This window comes from Moschus berezovskii, chromosome 10 (genome assembly GCF_049115385.1).
Source record: "Moschus berezovskii isolate FMDL1 chromosome 10, NW_MosBer_1.0, whole genome shotgun sequence".
Classification (NCBI taxonomy): Eukaryota; Metazoa; Chordata; class Mammalia; order Artiodactyla; family Moschidae; genus Moschus; species Moschus berezovskii.
Window position 1 is genome coordinate 93,932,754 of NC_142469.1, and position 19,585 is coordinate 93,952,338.

At 38.6% G+C, this 19,585-nt stretch overlaps 1 protein-coding gene across 2 annotated transcripts in view; it reads right to left on the reverse strand.

Annotated features, from left to right (window-relative positions):
• PPIL4 (peptidylprolyl isomerase like 4) overlaps positions 1 to 19,585 on the reverse strand; it is a 39,887-nt gene that overhangs the window by 11,599 nt on the left and 8,703 nt on the right. For both annotated transcript variants that reach the window (XM_055433133.2, XM_088840817.1), the window contains exons 6-11: positions 19,159 to 19,255; positions 17,801 to 17,917; positions 12,685 to 12,809; positions 11,020 to 11,086; positions 8,162 to 8,273; positions 3,925 to 4,021 (exon numbers count right to left, since the gene is read on the reverse strand). In XM_055433133.2, coding sequence (XP_055289108.1) covers positions 3,925 to 4,021; positions 8,162 to 8,273; positions 11,020 to 11,086; positions 12,685 to 12,809; positions 17,801 to 17,917; positions 19,159 to 19,255 — 615 coding nt within the window. The remainder of the gene's footprint in view (positions 1 to 3,924; positions 4,022 to 8,161; positions 8,274 to 11,019; positions 11,087 to 12,684; positions 12,810 to 17,800; positions 17,918 to 19,158; positions 19,256 to 19,585) is intronic.

The window sequence follows — 19,585 nt, forward strand, 5'->3', positions numbered from 1 at the left end:
ACCAGCCCGTACCATCCTATCATTACCCCACGATCTCCAACTCCTTTCTTCCTTTAATCCGTGCGACAGTGTTTCCATGGTACCTTCCGGATAGACTCCTTTTCTGGATACAAATCCAGTAGCCCTTGCCTATGATTTCACCTCAGTGTTTGCTCTACACACACTGCTCTGTTCAAAGTGTGTCAGAGCTCCTGAGTATTTCTAATTGCTACTCAACAGGGTATAAAATCCACTTAGTGGGTCACTGAAAGCCAGCATTTTAAAATAACATAGACCAGAAAACAGAGTACGTGGAATCTAATAAAAATATTATTTTATAAACTTGTCTTTCAATTCTGTGTGTATGTGTATGATTATACTTGGACTGTCCTGGGGGAAGATGTAAACTGTATTCCTTAAATAATGGACCAGAGTTAAAGAAAATAGTACCCTACCCTCAGCCCTCATCTCCCCATATTCGTTGTAGCTTTAATGTCACTACGTACAGTATCATTTGAGGATCCTCTGACCCCTCACCTCTATTATAAGTCCCATATCCCATGAGAAATGCTGAGCTGGAAGAAGCACATGCTGGAATCAAGATTTCTGGAAGAAATATCAATAACCTCAGATATGCAAATGACACCACCCTTACAGCAGAAAGTGAAGAAGAACTAAAGAGCCTCTTGATGAAAAGAGGAGAGTGAAAAAGTTGGCTTAAAGCTCAATGTTTAGCAAACTAAGATCATTGCATCTGGTTCCATCACTTCATGGCAAATAGATGGGGAAACAGTGGCTGACTTTATTTTTCAGTTTAGTTCAGTCTCTCAGTCGTGTCCGACTCTTTGTGACCCCATGAACAGCAGCATGCCAGGCCTCCCTGTCCATCACCAACTCCCGGAGTCCACCCAAACCCATGTCCATTGAGTCAGCGATGCCATCCAACCATCTCATCCTCTGTCATCCCCTTCTTCTCCTGCCCTCAATCTTTCCCAGCATCAGGGTCTTTTCCAATGAGTCAGCTCTTTGCATCAGGTGGCCAAAGTACTGGAGTTTCAGCTTCAACATCAGTCCTTCCAAAGAACACCCAGGACTGATCTCCTTTAGGATGGACTGGTTGACTTTATTTTGGGGGGCTCAAAAATCACTGCAGATGGTGATTGCAGCCATGAAATTAAAAGACGCTTACTCCTTGGAAGGAAGGCTATGACCAACCTAGACAGCACATTAAAAAGCAGAGATACTACTTTGCCAACAAAGGTCAGTCTAGTCAAGGCTATGGTTTTTCCAGTAGTCATGTATGGATGTGAGTTGGACTATAAAGAAAGTTGAGCGCCAAAGAACTGATGCTTTTGAACTGTGGTGCTGGAGAAGACTCTTGAAAGTCCCTTGGACTGCAAGGAGATCCAACCAGTCCATCCTAAGGGAGATCAGTCCTGGGTGTTCATTGGAAGGACTGATGTTGAAGCTGAAACTCCAATACTTTGGGCACCTGATGTGAAGAGCTGACTCATTTGAAAAGACCCTGATGCTGGGAAAGATTGAGGCCAGGAGGAGAAGGGGATGACAGAGGATGAGATGGTTGGATGGCATCACCAACTCAATGGACAGGAGTTTGGGTAGACTTTGGGAGTTGGTGATGGACAGGGAAGCCTGGAGTGCTGCGGTTCAAAGAGTCAGACACGAATGAGCGAATGAACTATCCCACAGACGCACTTCTTTGCAACATTCTCAACATATTAAATTAATAGTGATTATTTAATGTCTGTTCTTCTCCCCAACTCCAAAATATAACACAAGCTCCACATGGGCAGGGGACATGTTTCACAGCTAAACTTCTCTGGGCATGTAACCAAATAAGTATTGGCTAATTACCTGTAACACTAAGACATTCATTGTATCTCCTCCTTCCCAGCTCATCCACTATCTTCTACTCACTGCTACCATCAAGGCTTTTAGAAGAAGTCAATCTCTCCAAAATCCTACTTCGTGATCCCCCTGACCTCTTTTCTCCAATTACTTCCCAAGGTCTAATCTAGTGAAGTTAAACTTCCCTCTTCTACCTCTATTTTTGAATCCTATTAATACTTTTATAGCAATTTCTCTCATGGTCTACAAAGTACATCCCATGTCTTTCTGACTATCAGTACTTAGATAATCCTCAGAATCCCCCGTGTTCACCATAGTAATAAAGTAATATATGTGAAAATATATATGAAAACATACGTTCTATCCCTCTATTACTGTACCTGAGACAATAAATGTCTTGCTAAAATGAAACCTATCAATTACCAAGAACATAAAGATCATTCCACTAGGTCATATTCATGAATTCCTTTCTCTTATTCAATATACTGTCTCTGAACACATGGTTTGCACCAGGACATGCCTGTCTTCTGTATCAACTTCAAAGGGTTAAAGCAACACTGTTCAATAGTAGCTATGGGCAGTGGCTTAAATTTAGATTAATGAAAATCAAACAAGCTATAAAACCCTGTTCCTCATTCCACTTCAGATGCTCACTAACCACACGTGGTTAGTAGCCACACTGGACAGGGAAGATACAGCACGTTTCCATCACTGCAGGAAGTCTTGTTAGACAGCACTGGGCTAGGTACTGATTCTTAGACATGCCTAGCTTCTTTCTTAACTCTTAGCAATCTATCACCTTGAATGTAAAACACTCTCATACTGGGTAGCCTTCCTTTTCAGCCTGAACACCCATGGGCAGAAGATGCTCCTTCTACTTGACACTCCACGGTGACCTTCTTTTCATTTGTCCTACACACACCCCTCTTCCAGCTGTAGGTTCTAGTGATTTGCCTCAGTTGAATTTCGAAGATTTGGTGAATAACCTCAAGTGTATCTATCCATACCTTTTATGATTCTAAGAATCAAACGCCCTCAATGCTCACCTTTTCAGACCAGTCTTAGTTTACTGTTTGATTTGTCTGCACATGAAAGCTTCCCTCGTGGTGACTGTGTCAGTACACTCCAGACATTACCCAGCTCTAACGCCTTACAATGCTTTGTGTACTGCTGCTGCTGCTAAGTCGCTTCAGTCGTCCGACTCTGGACGGCGCTGCAGACAGCCAATACAATAAAAAATAAATATACAACAGGTCAACCTGATATTCATCTTTCCTTGATGAATTCTTGGGGAAAAAAATGTTTACACAGTATGGGGAAAGCGTATCCCTAAAATACCAATAGAAACTAGGAAACAAAGAAACCATTCACCAGAAAGAAATGCAAAAGAAATAACCACGTGTGGAGTGATAGGTTTATAACGAGAGTATCAATGAACAAATTAAAATGACATCATATGAAAAGTATGTTTCATTGCTTCTTACTTGTCTCAACCTAAAACTTGGACAAACCTATAAAGGGTCAAGTGTTTATTTCTTTTTAATCCTACAGAAGTCAACTCTTGCGCACAGTAGGAATGCAATAAATTTGTGTTGCTAGACTGACCATGTATCCTGCAGAAAAAGGGACAGGGAAGCCTGGCACACTGCAGTCCATGGGATCACAGAGAGTCGGACATGACTTAGTGACTAAACACCACCACGACAAAGGGTTTAGCTTAGCTATAATAAAGAAATTTCTGACTGTGAGAAATTTAAAACATTAAGATTATGTATATAAAATACAACTCTTACCTGGGGATCTTCTGAAAATAAGTGGTAACCTTAACCTAAGTGTAGGGAGGTAAAAGAATTAGGCTTAAAATTTCTCAACCCTAACTTTCTCCCCACAACAAAGAATATATTGAAAAAGCAAAGTATACATATATAAAATGGTGAAAAGAGATAAACTGATTTCATCACAGAGCATCTGGATTCAGGTACCTTGTTTTCTATAGTCTTTTCATAAGATATCACATTGTACTCTCCAGAGTAGAAGGTCAACACATACGGACCAACTAGTTCTTGTGAAGGATACTCCTGTTTGGGCTTTACTTTATCTTTCAGAACCAAATTAGATGGTTTATCCTGTTCTTTTTCATACTCCTTGAAATCACTCTTGGTGTATTTCCCACCTATTTAAAAAAGAAAAAAGAGCTTAGAAAAATCACCTGATCAATCAAGAATAATAACTGTAAGAGGTATAATGCATAAGAACTATTTTATAAGTGGCATATATACGAGGCAGAGTGGGGCTGCCCTGGCGGTCAGACGGTAAAGTATCCGCCTGCAATGCAGGCGACCCGGGGTTCGACCTCTGGGTTGGGAATATCCTCTGGAGAAGGGAATGGCTTCCCACTCCAGTATTCTTGCCTAGAGAATCCTATGGACAGAGGAGCCTGGTGGGCTACAGTCCATGGGGTCGCAGAGAGTCAGACACAACTGAGCAACTAAGCACATATATCAGAGGATATAAAAGGCTGAGAAGAAAACAAAAGACTCATGGTAATTCATTCTTCACCATTATTTTAACTGAAATCAGAAATCCATTTAGTTAGGTAGTGATATGCTGCCCCCTAATGATATATATGAATATTACAATGCCAAATTTTCAAATCCTAAATTACACAAAGAATACAACCACTGGAAAATAATGCAGGGTTTAGGTAGGGCCATTAAGTCTATGAGAACATTAGGCCCAAAGGAAATTGAGGGCTTAGGGCTTGTACCTGAGATCCAAGAGGCTTATACGTTTAGAAGAAATGAGAGTTTCAAGATCTCTGATTTGTCAAGAGACACTGCTCAAATCTCAACAGAGCACCAAGCAAATAGGGGATAGCAGGAAATGTACAGATTTTCACTAAAGAGATGTGAGAGGGAAGGGTTGAAGAGAGCACCAAAGATAAACTGTCTCTGCCTTGAAATTCTTAAGAGCACCTTTACTGTATCCAAGGGCCAAAAACTAAATCAACAATTCCTTCAGAAAAACAGGACTGTTAACTGGCCTACCGTAGCTGGGCATGAAAGGAGAGAGAGCATTCCATGTAGCCTCTCGACTCTCAAACCTAGTCTCTATCAGATGAGGATCCAGCTCCTGTCTGTCCCATCCCCTCAACCACTGTGAGGAAATGTTTCCAGAGGGGAAGGCCTGCTACAGAAGGGTACAAGACTGCATGTGCAAATAAAGCCAACTTGAGGTACGCAGGTGTTTTGATTGAGAAACCTATACACACCTTGACTGTCACCAGGGTATTTAAACAAAAGAGAAAAACAGCAAAAAGAGGGGTAAGCATCAAAGACAAGATTAACCTATCTGGCAGTTTCAGAGGCTCTGGAAACAGAAACAGCCAGCAGACAATGTTTCATATAAACCTGAAACAAACGACCATAAAGAGCTAAAATGCTGGTAACTGTAACAAACAGGCGTGGTTTCATCGCTGAAAAGGTATCTGCCATGTGCCTGCCATTAGAAGTCTCACCATGCATGAAGCATAGAAGGAGCAACAGATTAAGTGAGAAGTTCTGGATTAAAATTCTGACTCCAGTGAGAAGTCGTAGGTGAGAAACTTCAATTCTCTGAAACGCTCTTCATTTAGGAACTGAAAATAGTATTATCATTTCACAAAGCTGTTGGAATCACCACATAAGGCTATAAGAAAAAGTATTTAGCGCCGTGAATGGTACAGAGGATGTGTGCTCAGTCGCTCAGTCATATCCAACTCTTTGTGACCCCATGGACTGTACCTGCCAGGTTCCTCTGTCCATGGGATTCTCCAGGCAAGAATACTGCAGTGAGTTGCCATTGCCTCTTCCAGGGGATCTTCCCAACACAGGGATCAAACCCAGGCCTCCTGCAGCTCCTGCAATGGCAGACATATTCTTTACCACTAAGCCACCTGGGAAGCCCAGGGCATAAGATACCACTCAATTTTTTAAATGTGAAAACATAATACATAAAATTATCTCAACATGAACTGAGATTAACAGCAAATTACATGCTTATGACAGCACACAAGAAACTGAAGCATGTCTCCTATGACATTTTACTGCATATAAACTACATTGAAACTACTGAGGAAGGCAGTATTATTTCTAAAGTGAGTAGATGGGTTAGGATGAAAAGAAAATTGGGAGAGAAAAAAAAGACTATTTAGATTCAGGACTGGTTTAAATCTGGGTAAACCTGACCCTGGGTAAATCATTTCACAAGATTCTGCTTCAAGTTCCCTCTCTGTAATGAAAAATTATATTTGTTTCATATGTATCCCAAATGACAAAATTAAATTAGCTTTCTAGGAAAAGAGCTCCACAGAAGAGCTACTTGGCATACTACGGGACCAGAACCATAATGCATTAGGTCAGTGTTTGTCTATATTTCCTGAGTGTACTTATTTAATTCTTTTGACCACAAAGCTGCAATTATCACATGCGGGCAGCAGGGGGGGGTGGAACATTCATAAGAGCCATGAGAAATGGAGTGTTATATAGAAAAAGAAAATAATCCTAGAATTCCAAGTAAAATTTAGCGCTACATAGTGAATAACTGCCAAAGTGAAATCTTTTAAAAACACTGCATCAGTGATCAAAAACCCGTGTTATTTCAGTATACACAGATCCTAAGTTTTGTATGCTACTACTAGGAGGAATTCATTTGACATATGTATGCATTTGTGGGGAATGTCAATATGTACAGGAATAGCACATAGTACACAGAAGAACAAAAGATTAGAAACCTGACTGTGCTTTAACAGGACTGGCTCAATAAATTATGATACATAATTCAATCAAACATTACACAGCCACTGAAAAGAATAAACTGTTACTTCAGTATTCTTGCCTGGAGAATCCCATGGACGGAGAAGCCTGGTAGGCTACAGTCCACGGGGTCGCAAAGAGTCGGACACGACTGAGCGACTTTCCTTTCCTTACTTTCCTTATATACTGATACAAATTATTTCTTAGATATATTGTTAAATGAAAAATGCAAGGTACAGAAACACTATGTATAGCCTGCAGCCATTTACTTTCCTTTTCTAAAGGAGAAAACATACATATGTGTGTGTGTTTCTTTTTTAAAGGATAAAATTATATATACATATACACATGCATATACGCACATATATATATTATATATATGGGAAAACATGAAATGAAATCCTAAACATCAAATAAGTGGCTCAGACGGTAAAGAATCTGCCTGCAATGCAGGAGACCCAGATTCAATCCCTGGGTCGGGAAGATCCCCTGGAGAAGGGAATGTCTACCCATCCAGTATTCCTGCCTGGAGAATTCCATGGACAGAGGAGTCTGGCAAGCTATGGTCCACGGGGTAGCAAAGAGTCAGACATGACTGAGTTACTAACAGTTATACTATCTTTTTTTACATGTATATATATGTATATAAATATGTATAATTAGACATATTTAAAGAATATATGTGGAAGGTTACAGAAGAAACAGGTACCTGTGGTTACCTCTGGAAAGGGAAATTGGGTGGATGAGGGCAGAGGTGGAAAAGACTTTGTTCTACCACCTTTTCACTGATCCTTTCAATTTTGTACCATACGTGTGTGTGTTAGTCACTTAGCTGTGTCTGACTCTCTGTGACCCCATGGACTGTAGCCCACCAGGCTCCTCTGTCCATGGGATTCTACAGGCACAAATACTGGAGTGGATTGACATTTCCTTCTCCAGGGGATCTTCCCGACCCAGGGACCAAACCTGGGTCTCCTGCATTGCAGGCAGATTCTTTACCATCTGAGCTATATACATATAACAACTAAAACTTTAGAAGGAAGAATTAAGCCTTTGCATCATGGACTTCCCTGGCAGTACAGTGACTAAGACTCTGCTTCCACTGCAGAGGGCACAGGATCGATCCCTGGTCAGGGAACTGAGATCCTGCACACCACACGGTATGGCCAAAAGAAAGTTTTGCATCTGGAAGAACCAAGCCACCAAAGTCATCATAATTACTCTGGAAACATGTCAAGTCTGCAATGGGTAATCATAAGTAACTTATAATACAGTCAAATGTAGAAAATATATTCCTCATTAGTTTAAAATACAAACACCCACACACACACACCCACACCCACACCCCCACACCCACCCTACCCATCTTAGACACCTTAGACACAAGAAATCAGGTACATAAATTCAAACAGTAGGAGTTACATCTCTGAATATTTCTAATTAACAGCACTGTCAAAGGAGATACACACACACACAAGAATGCAAAGCAGAACAGAAACAAATGAAGATGAACAACAAACCTTTTCCTTTCCATTTAACCTTTGCAACAGACTGGCTAAAGTCCACATGTATTCTTCTGTCATCTATAAGCACATTGTCCATTTTGAAGAATGCTTTCTCACAATCTTCTTCCTGAGAGTAATTATAAAAACTCAAGCATAAATCTTTATGGAAAAGATTTTTGCAGCTAGAATAAATATTGAAAATACAAAAAGTTCCTTGCTACTAAAACTAAACTGTGAATACTTATGCACCAAATACTTTGCATCTATTACCTCAATTAACTCTGATAACAACCCTATGAGAAAAAACATTCATAGCAAACTAAAGGTAGAGATCTCCTTTCTGATGACAGCAGTGTACTTGTAAACATTATTTCTGGTGCACCTGACACAGTGTCTAGGTATAATGTGTTATATGTCTGTGTTCCTCAACCCTCCAGTATCCATTCTGAACTCCTAGGGCTACTGCAGGGCCTACTGCCTGAAATGCAGAGGGTATGTGACAAATACTTTGGAACAATTATAATTTAGGATGAGCTACTATTGGACATACATCAGTCCAAAGTTACAAAAAGAAATAGCATAGCATAATGGGCTTCCCTGGTGGCTGAGAGGTTAAAGCGTCTGCCTCCAATGCGGGAGACCCGGGTTCGATCCCTGGGTCGGGAAGATCCCCTGGAGAAGGAAACGGTAACCCACTCCAGTATTCTTGCCTGGAGAATCCCATGGATGGAGAAGCCTGGTAGACTACAGTCCACGGGGTCACAAAGAGTCGGACACGACTGAGCAACGGAACGGAACGGAATGCCCAAAATTAGTTGAAACAGCACCAGACATATCTAAGTTCAAATCCTAAGAGTAAGTAACAGCTCTTGTATTTATTTATCAGATGAAGAAAAGTGCAGAGAAGAACTAGAACACAAATATGTCTAGCCACTGTATAAGTCTCATTTAAATTTGATGATTTTTTAAGAATTACACTAAATATATGAATATTTACAATGCTTTCAATCTGAACAATTTTACAAATATGGGTGGTAGTTAATACTTGTAACAAAGAGTGTTAACTGAGTTATTAACTATTTCTTTGAAAATAAAATAGCAGGATAAAAAGCTATGACATTAACTAGGTGCGTGATTTTAAACAAGTCATGCTACCACTGTGTGTCCCAGTTTACTTATTTAGAAAAGGAGAACAGTACCTATCTCAGAGTTATGAGACCTAAATGTGAGCATTCAGTTCAGCTCAGTCGCTCAGTCGTGTCCAACTCTTTGCGACCCCAAGAATCACAGCACTCCAGGCCTCCCTGTCCATCACCAACTCCCAGAGTTCACTCAAACTCATGTCCGTCGAGTTGGTGATGCCATCGAGCCATCTCACTCTCTGTTGTCCCCTTCTCCTCCCGCCACCAATTCTTCCCAGCATCAGTCTTTTCCAGTGAGTCAACTCGTCGCATGAGGTGGACAAAGTATTGGAGTTTCAGCTTTAGCATCAGTCCTTCCAATGAACACCCAGGATTGATCTCCTTTAGAATGGACTGATTCGATCTCCTTGCAGTCCAAGGGACTCTCAAGAGTCTTCTCCAGCACCACAGTTCAAAAGCATCAATTCTTCGGCGATCAGCTTTCTTCACAGTCCAACTCTCACATCCATACATAACCACTGGAAAAACCATAGCCTTGACTAGACGGACCTTTGTTGGCAAAGTAATGTCTCTGCTTTTTAATATACTATCTAGGTTGGTCATAACTTTCCTTCCAAGGAGTAAGCTTCTTTTAATTTCATGGCTGCAATCAGCATCCGCAGTGATTTTGGAGCCCCAAAAAATAAAGTCTGACACTGTTTCCCCATCTATTTCCCATGAAGTGATGGGACCAGATGCCCTGATCTTCGTTTTCTGAATGTTGAGCTTCAAGTCAACCTTTTCACTCTCCTCTTTCACTTTCATCAAGAGGCCTTTGAGTTCCTCTTCACTTTCTGCCATAAGGGTGGTGTCATCTGCATATCTGAGGTTATTGATATTTCTCCCTGCAATCTTGATTCCAGCTTGTGCTTAACAGTTGCTTAAAGAAAATTACTTGAGTAACATAAGCTATTGTTCCTATTATATATCTAGAAAGTACCATCTAATCCAAACCTCAAATTTTATTTATAAGGAAAATAATGCCGAGAAAAAAGAATTCTAAATAAACTGCCAAATATCAAAGAATAGTTGGTCAGTGACAGAGTTCAAATTAGTATCTAGATCATAATAACACTCAAACTGGTTTTCTTTCTACTACTCAATTATTCAGTTCAGTTCAGTTCAGTCGCTCAGTCATGTCCGACTCTGCGACCCCATGAATCACAGCACGCCAGGCCTCCCTGTCCATCGCCAACTCCTGGAGTTCACTCAAACTCATGTCCATCGAGTCGGTGATGCCATCCAGCCATCTCATTCTGTCGTCCCCTTCTCCTCCCGCCCCCAATCCTTTCCAGCATCAGAGTCTTTTCCAGTGTCAACTCGTCACATGAGGTGGCCAAAGTATTGGAGTTTCAGCTTTAGCATCAGTCCTTCTAATGAACACCCAGGATATCTACCTAAATAGCACCGAAAACTTATTTATAGAATGTGAAGGACTTTACCAAAACTTTAAAAAAGTTTTAGATACATTCACACAGGTTGCTCTTGAATCCAAAGTAAGTAAAAGTACATATACTAACATTAACAGTTATTAAACTTATTCTATTTGAATATAATTAAAATTATTTTTCTTAGGTGCTAAAGAAAAGGCAAACTCATTTCCTAATCTTACAGACTAGAAAAAGTTCTCTACATTTTTGCACTTTAACACCATAGAACAAACAAATTTAAGATAGCTATACTATGACTTACTTTTTCAAATTCAATAAAAGCATAACACAGGGATTCTCCAGTCTTCCAATCCCGGATAACTTCACAACTTGAAAGTAAGTGTAGAAAAATAAAGAAAGAGAGAGCATTCACTCTTACTTCTCAAAAGTAAAAAACAAAATAAGCCAATTATTAAAAGGCAAAGTTAAATTCACAGAATTATATTCCTTCAAATATCTTCAATAATAATTATTTTCTAAAATAATTGACCTGTCTAGTAACTAAGTTTTCTAGATTCTACTATGAATGCCCTATATAGGCCTATAATCCTAAATTCCTAAAACTGGAGAACAAGATAAAAATATTTAATTTTTCTTTAGCAAAGGGAAATTACTGCCAAAAAATTTTTAAATCATAATTTACTTTTAGTCAAATACAAGTGAATTATAGATTATCTAATGTCACTACAGAATAATGCACACACATTCATATATATATGCATGCTTATTAGTAAACTTATGACTTGTGGTTTTTTAAATTTTAATATAAACAAGGCTCAAATTTAATCCCATAGTACAGCTATTACATAGAACCAATCCATCTTAATAACCAAGTGAAACAGCCAGTAAGGTAGAATTTAACGCAACTGGTTTAACCCTTTTTGCTCATATATCTTAAGCCTCGTTTTAAAAACATGATATGAAACAGGGATATAAAACACTGTGAGAGGAAAAAAAAAATTGTGAAAGGAAAAGCAATCACATTACAGCACATGGTTCAGCTGTTGCAATATATAAGTACACATTAAAATGTAAATATTGAACAAAGACTTAACCAAAGTTATGATATAACCAAAGTAGCAGGCAGGGAGAATGAACAGGGAAGGATAGGAACAGAGGTTAATTCTCATCTTCCTTAGCAGGGAATCAGTATATAATGTCCAATTTAAAAATAAGATGTACCCACTCCATTGTTCTTGCCTGGAGAATCCCAGGGATGGGGGAGCCTGGTGGGCTTCCATCTATGGGGTCACACAGAGTCGGACACGACTGAAGTGACTTAGCAGCAGCAACAGCATAAGAATTTTTTTATAAAGATGATATACTATCAGTGAGTGGAAGAATAAAGTCAGGTAGTCTTTTAGAGAAAAATTTTTCTTTCAATAGGAATAATAAAGAATGGCTTCACAGAAGAAAAAACATGAAATAAAAGGAAATTCTAAATATAATACTTTTAATCAATTATAAAATACTTCCCTTTCTCAAGGAAATACTAGCTTCAAAACTTTTGCATTAATAACACAGGCAAAATTAACCAAAAGAAAAATTTTAGAAAATTTAGATTAAAATTAACTTTGGAATAGGTTGCTGGAAATTCTAGGGAGAATTTAAATGAGATAGACATTTAAAATATTAAAGAAGGTTTTTTGAAAATACTATAGAATTACACTCAAACTGTTTCATTCACTTCCTGTTTTAGAGCTGACATGTATGTTTTGTAAGAAAATCACTCAATTTATAATACATACACGCACACATATCTACACATATGCATACATATGCATTTTTCGTCCCTACTATCCAACATATTCATCTGTACAACTCACTAGTATAAATTTCATCTATAGTTCACAGACTCATCAAAAATGTCATTAGGAAACCACCAATACCTAGTTTCTCTAAATCTTTCACTAATTCTAGAGACTACCTTCTTATTGGCCCAAATCTTGAGAATATTATCTCCAGATCTTCATCTGTGGTCACTGGATTCAATTTACAAACAAACAACACATTTTCTGGAGGTTTAATATCTGCATCAGGTAGGTCTCCCACCTAAACGATAAATACACAATATAAATCAACTCCTTTATTTAATTTCCATCATAAATACCATGAAGTTAGCCCACATTGCTGATTCCCTAAAATATCTAAATTTCCATTATTAACTGTGGGCTCTGGGAAAGAGATCTAAACAGATTTCAAAATTCAAAACTCCATTCTCCTGGCAGTAACAGCAACAAGCATGGTATTCACACAAAGTGAACATTTACCAAGTCTACTGGCTTTAGAGTCCCAGTTTTATCTCTGTTTTTTCTTTTTTCAAGTACTTGATCTATTTTTTAAAGAATTTACAAAAAGTATATCTAAATTAAGTAGCATGAAAATAAAAAGACCCCATGGTGCCAACCAGCCTAAGAACTACCAGTAAAATGTTCCCTGATTCCATTATCCTTCTTCCTCTCTCACCACAAATGAGCCTTCGGTTTTCCCTCTGGGCCATTCCCTTACAGATTTAGTTTTACCATGTGGGTATATATCCCTAATATAGTGTTCAGTTTTCTTGTTTTTAAACTTTTGAAATACTATTACACTGAATCTAGCCTTTTAAGTAAGTAATGCTCAATTCTTTTCCACATTATTGTGCAGTATGGAACACCAATTCCTGGATACAGTTTTGAGCTTTTTGACCTCACAGATCATCTTCTACTTCAGGCAAACCAAAGTCAACTTCATAGTCAACTGCCACAATGCACCAACAAGCAAACCGCCTTCTACTGAAGAACTCGGGAGGATGACGGTAAGATAAAACACCATGATTTAATGATGGTGTTATTTTCATTGTGAGAAAAGAATATTTACCATGAGCCTTTAGAAAGGGAAACAATATTCCTTCATACATATATTAAAAAATTCTCAGAGATGATTTCAGGCAAGATAATCATGTGAAGTGTCTCCTCTTGGATAAACACATTTTAAAAAAGGTAGGGGGAGTGACTTCCCTCGTGGTCCAGTAGCTAAGACTCTGTGCTCCCAACACATTGGGTAAACGTTTGACCATGGTCAAGGAAAACACTTGCCATGTTCAGTTCAGTTTAGTCACTTGTGTCTGACTCTTAACGACCCCATGGACTACAGCACGCCAGGCTTCCCTGTCCTTCACCAACTCCTGGAGCTTGCTCAAACTCAAGTCCGTTGAGCTGGTGATGCCAGCCAACCAATTCATCCTCTGTCATCCCTTTCTCCTCTTGCCTTCAATCTTTCCCAGCATCAGGGTCTTTTCCAATGAGTCAGTTCTTCACATCAGGTGGCCAAACCATTGCAGTTTCAGCATCAGTCCTTCCAATTCAGGACCGATTTCCTTTAGGATTGACTGGTTTGATCTTCTTGCAACCCAAGAGGTTCTCAAGAGTCTTCTCCAACACCACAATTCAAAAGCATCAATTCTTCAGCAGTCAGCTTTCTTTATGGTCCAGTTCTCACATCCATACATGACTACTGGAAAAACCATAGCTTTGACTAGATGGACCTCTGTTGGCAAAGTAATGTCTCTGCTTTTTTAATACGCTATCTAGGTTTGTCATAGATTTTCTTCCAAGGAGCAAGCATCTTTTAATTTCATGGCAACAGTCACCAACTGCAGTGATTTTGGAGCCCAAGAAAATAGTCTCTCACTGTTTCAATTGTTTCTCCTTTATTTGCCATGAAGTGATGGGACCAGATGCCATAATCTTAATTTTTTGAATGTTGAGTTTTAAGCCAGCTTTTTCACTCTCCTCTTTCACTTTCATCAAGAGGCTCTTCAGTTCTTCTTCGCTTTCTCCCATAAGGGTGGTGTCACCTGTGTATCTGAGGTTATTGATACTTCTCCCAGCAATCTTGACTGCAGCATGTGCTTTGCCCAGTCCAGCATTTCACGTGACATACTCTAAATATAAATTAAATAAGCAAGGTGACAATATACAGCCTTGACGAACTCCTTTCCCAATTTGAAACCAGTCTGTTCCATGTCCAGTTCTAACTGTTGCTTCTTGACCTGCATACAGATTTCTCAGGAGGCAGGTCAGATGGTCTCATATTCCTATCTCTTGAAGAATTTTCCACAGTTTATTGTGATCCACACAGTCAAAGGTTTTAGCATAGTCAACGAAGCAGATATTTTTCTGGAACTGTCTTGCTTTTTCGATGATCCAACAGATGTTGGCAATTTGATCTCTGGTTCCTCTACCTTTTCTAAATCCAGCATGAACATCCGGAAGTTCTCAGTTCACATGATGTTGAAGCCTAGCTTGGAGAATTTTGAGCATTACTCTGCTAGCGTGTGAGATGAGTGCAATTGTGTGGCAGTTTGAACATTCTTGGCATAGCCTTTCTTTGGGATTGGAATGAAAACTGATCTTTTCCAGTCCAGGAACCACTGCTGAGTTTTCCAAATTTGCTGGCATAGTGAGTGCAGCACTTTCACAGCATCATCTTTCAGGATTTGAAATAGCTCAACTGGAATTCCATCACCTTCACTATCCTTGTTTGTAGTAATGCTTCCTAAGGCCCACTTGACTTCGCATTCCAGGATGTCTGGCTGTAGGTGAGTGATCACACCATCATGGTTATCTGGGTCATGAAGATCTTTTTTGTATAGTTCTGTGTATTCTTGTCACCTCTTCTTAATATCTTCTGCTTCTGTCAGGTCCATGCTATTTCTGTCCTTTACTGAGCCCATCTTTGCATGAAATGTTCCCTTGGTATCTCTATTTTCTTGAAGAGATCTCTAGTCTTTCCCATTCTACTGTTTTTGTCTATCTCTTTGCATGGATTACTGAGGAAGGCTTTCTTAGTTCTCCTTGCTATTCTTGGGAACTCTGCCTTCAAATAGATATCTTTCCCTTTCACTTTGCCTTTCACTTCTCTTTTCTCAGTTATTTGTAAGGCCTCCTCAGACAATTTAAGTCTGAATTTGGCAATAAGGAGTTTATGATCTGAGCCACAGTCAGTTCCCAGTCTTGTTTTTGCTAACTGTATAGAGTTTCTCCATCTTTGGCTACAAAGAAACAATCAAACTGATTTCAGTATTGACCGTCTCGTGATGTCCATGTGTAGAGCTGTCTCCTGTGTTGTTGGAAGAGGGTGTTTGCTATGACCAGTGCATTCTCTTAGCAAAACTCTGTTAGCTTTTGATCTGCTTCATGTTTTACTCCAAGGTCAAACTTGCCTGCTACTCCAGGTATCTCTTGACTTCCTACTTTTGCATTCCAGTCCCCTGTGATGAAAAGGACCTCTTTTGTTGATGTTAGTTGTAGAAAGTCTTGTAGGTTTTCATTGAACCATTCAACTTCAACTTCTTCGGCATTAGTGGTTGGGGCATAGACTTGGATTACTGTGATAATGGTTTGCCTTGGAAACAAACAAGAGATCATTCTGTCATTTTTGAGACTGCACCCAAGTACTGCATTTTGGACTCTTTTGTTGAATATGACAGCTACTCTATTTCTTCTAAGGAATTCTTGCTCACAGTAGTAGATACAATAGTCACCTGAATTAAATTCACCCATTCCCATCCATTTTAGTTCACTGATTCCTAAAATATCAATGCTCATTCTTGCCATCCTGTTCGACCACTTTCAATTTACCTTGATTCATAGACCTAACATTCCAAGTTCCTAAGCAATATTGTTCTTTACAGCATCCGACTTGACTTCCTATCACCAGTCACATCCACAACTTGGCACTGTTTTCGCTTTGGCTCAGCCTCTTCATTCTGGAGCTATTTTTCCACTGTTTTCCAGAAGCATACTGGGTACCTACTGACCTGAGGAGTTCATCTTTCAATGTCATATCTTTTTTCCTTTTCATACTGTTCATGGGGTTCTCAAGGTAAGAATACTTAAGTGGTTTGCCATTCCCTTCTCCACTGGATCATGTTTTGTCAGAACTCTCCACCATGACCTGTCCATTTTGGCTGGCCCTACGTGGCATGGCCATAGTTTCACGTGCCGTGTGGTGTGGCCAAAAAAAAGAAAAAAAGGATGAACCTGGGTAAAAGGTAAAAAGTTCTCTGCATTATTTCTTTTTTCTGTAAATGTGAAATTCTCTGATCTGAAGATAAAATGTTTACGGAATATGTTAAACCGTTTTATTCTGGCATAAACTTTCTACTATTTGTTGTTAAAAACTCTAATGATAATCTAATGTTCTTTCCCTTGTAAGTCATTTACTTTTGCTGCCAGATGTTCAAAAGATTTTTCTTTTAAGTCCACAATTTTCTTAGAGTTTGTCTTGGTGTTGACTGTTCTGGGTCAGAATTCTCAGGTAACACAGTATGTTCATTAAACTGTGTATTTTTAAATTTTTTAATTCAGTAAAGTTTTCTTGAATTATAGTCTTTAGTATTTGTTCCTTCAGACTAGTGATGCTAATACGAATTTTAAAACAGATAATGAATCTGAAAAGCTCTACTATATAAAATGATGTTAGTAATAAAAACTTAATTATTAGCTATCCATTCCAAAATTGATGATCTACTACATGAAAGGTATACCTATTCCACAAAAATAAGAAATGGGAAAAAAAGCCCAGTAGGTGAAATGATCATGTTCTGAATAACTGTTCCCCAAATGATTTCATATTGCCAGTAAAAGAGAAAAGGAGTACATTTTTTCTGCCCAGGTTTATTTTATCCTATAATTACTATTCTATTATTTAATCTCAATACTAGAGATATACAAAGCATTATTCTCTATTATACTTAAAATTCAGTCCAAGAAACTCTTTAAAACTGAGATAAGTATAAGCAACTGAAATCCAATTAATATTTATAAACTAGATACCCATTTCCCATTTGTTTAAAATGCATTTGACACGACACTGACAGTAGAACCACATTGTTAACTTTCATATGTGTTATGATGTCATATCAAATTTAACCCAGAGAAGAACTCTGAGCTAAATTTTTAATATTTAAATACTATCAAAAAGTCAGCAATAAACTCACAATGAATATGTATTGAACACACTGCTGAAAAACTATTTGAACAAAGTAATTACTTTACCATTTCTAGTAGAATAGCTTGAGTTTTGGCCTCTTTTTCAGCCTTTATTTCTTCTACTTCTTCAGCTGACCTCCCTTTGAAATCATCAATTTCTTCATCTGCTCCAATTCGACCACTCTGTAAGGCAGAAGTTACTCATATATATATAAAGATAGAAAAATCTAAGAAACATGAGACATTATGCTTTAAGACTCTGATGCTGGGAGGGATTGGGGGCAGGAGGAGAAGGGGACAACAGAGAATGAGATGGCTGGATAGTGTCACCGACTCGATGGACATGAGTCTGAGTGAACTCCAGGAGCTGGTGATGGACAGGGAGGCCTGGTGTGCTGTGATTCATGGGGTCACAAAGAGTCGGACAGGACTGAGCGACTGAACTGAACTGATGCTTTATTTTTACTTCCATCAACTTTGATAAAACATTTCCTTCACAAATGTGAAACAAACTTATAAACCTCTGAAAACTGATTTAAGCTAATTCACTAATATGGGCTAAACTAGGCTTCTAATTTATTTTTAAATCAAAATAAACATTTATATAAGAACTATCTGGTATCCAAGTAAGTGCTGAACACAGAAGATAAATGATCTTAGAAATTAAGGATTAAATCCTAACTAGAGAGATAAATCGGAGAAGGCGATGGCAAGCCACTCCAGTACTCTTGCCTAGAAAATCCCATGGATGGAGGAGCCTGGTAGGCTGCAGTCCATGGGGTCGCTAAGGGTCGGACACGACTGAGCGACTTCACTTTTCAATTTCACACATTGGAGAAGGAAATGGCAACCCACTCCAGCGTTCTTGCCTGGAGAATCCCAGGGACGGGGGAGCCTGGTGGGCTGCCGTCTATGGGGTCACACAGAGTCGGACACGACTGAAGTGACTTAGCAGCAGCAGCAGAAAGATAAATTCAGCTTTGAGGAAGTCTCATTAAGCAGAAATTTACCCCTTAAAAGATCTGAGGGGAAGTCTCCAATATGCCACAGAAATTTCTGCATTCCAGCCTGGCTCAAAAGTGTCCCCAGTTGAAAAGTTCCCTCACAAGCTGACAATGTAATTTAGTCTTAAAGCTATACTCCTATCTAGAGTTAAGAGGTAAGAGAGACATTTTCCTAAGGTATTTGTATCCAGAGCTAAGACTGTTCTGGTGCAATAGAAACTAAACAAAGAATATTAGGGAAAACATAAGTAGAAAAATGAGTGTCTCCATGGAAGAGAAAAAGAACTGCAAACTTTGCTTAGTATTACTGATCAAGCAAGAAAATCATTCTGGAGAAATAAGTTTTAAAAAGGTAAAAAACAAAATCTATGCAAAACGTTAATACGTATGTACATTTGATCATAAGAAGACTTGACTCACATCTAGTTGTTCCCTTGTAGGTTCTGGTGATCGATCAGGAATTAATAAATCAGGAGGATCATCAAATGGATCATCTAAAATCACTGTATGATTTATCCTTACAAAATAAATCCAAGTCAAATGTTACATTCATATTATTTCAGAATCCATGTTTCACTTCTTATAAAAATTGTAACAAATATCTTAAGTATCCCTAATGCCAAAAAAAAAAAATCCATAAGCTCTTAAATTTTATTGCACAAGGGTATTACTAGGATATACTTTGACAGTTAGTGTTATTGCTTTTGATTGCTTGATATTATATATTAATTCTCTGCATTATGCTAAGATGTAATATGAATAGCTATATCTTAGTAATCTAGTCATCTCTCTCAATAATCTGAATTTTTTAAAAAAAACCTAAAGAATTAGTAATTCCTCTCAACAT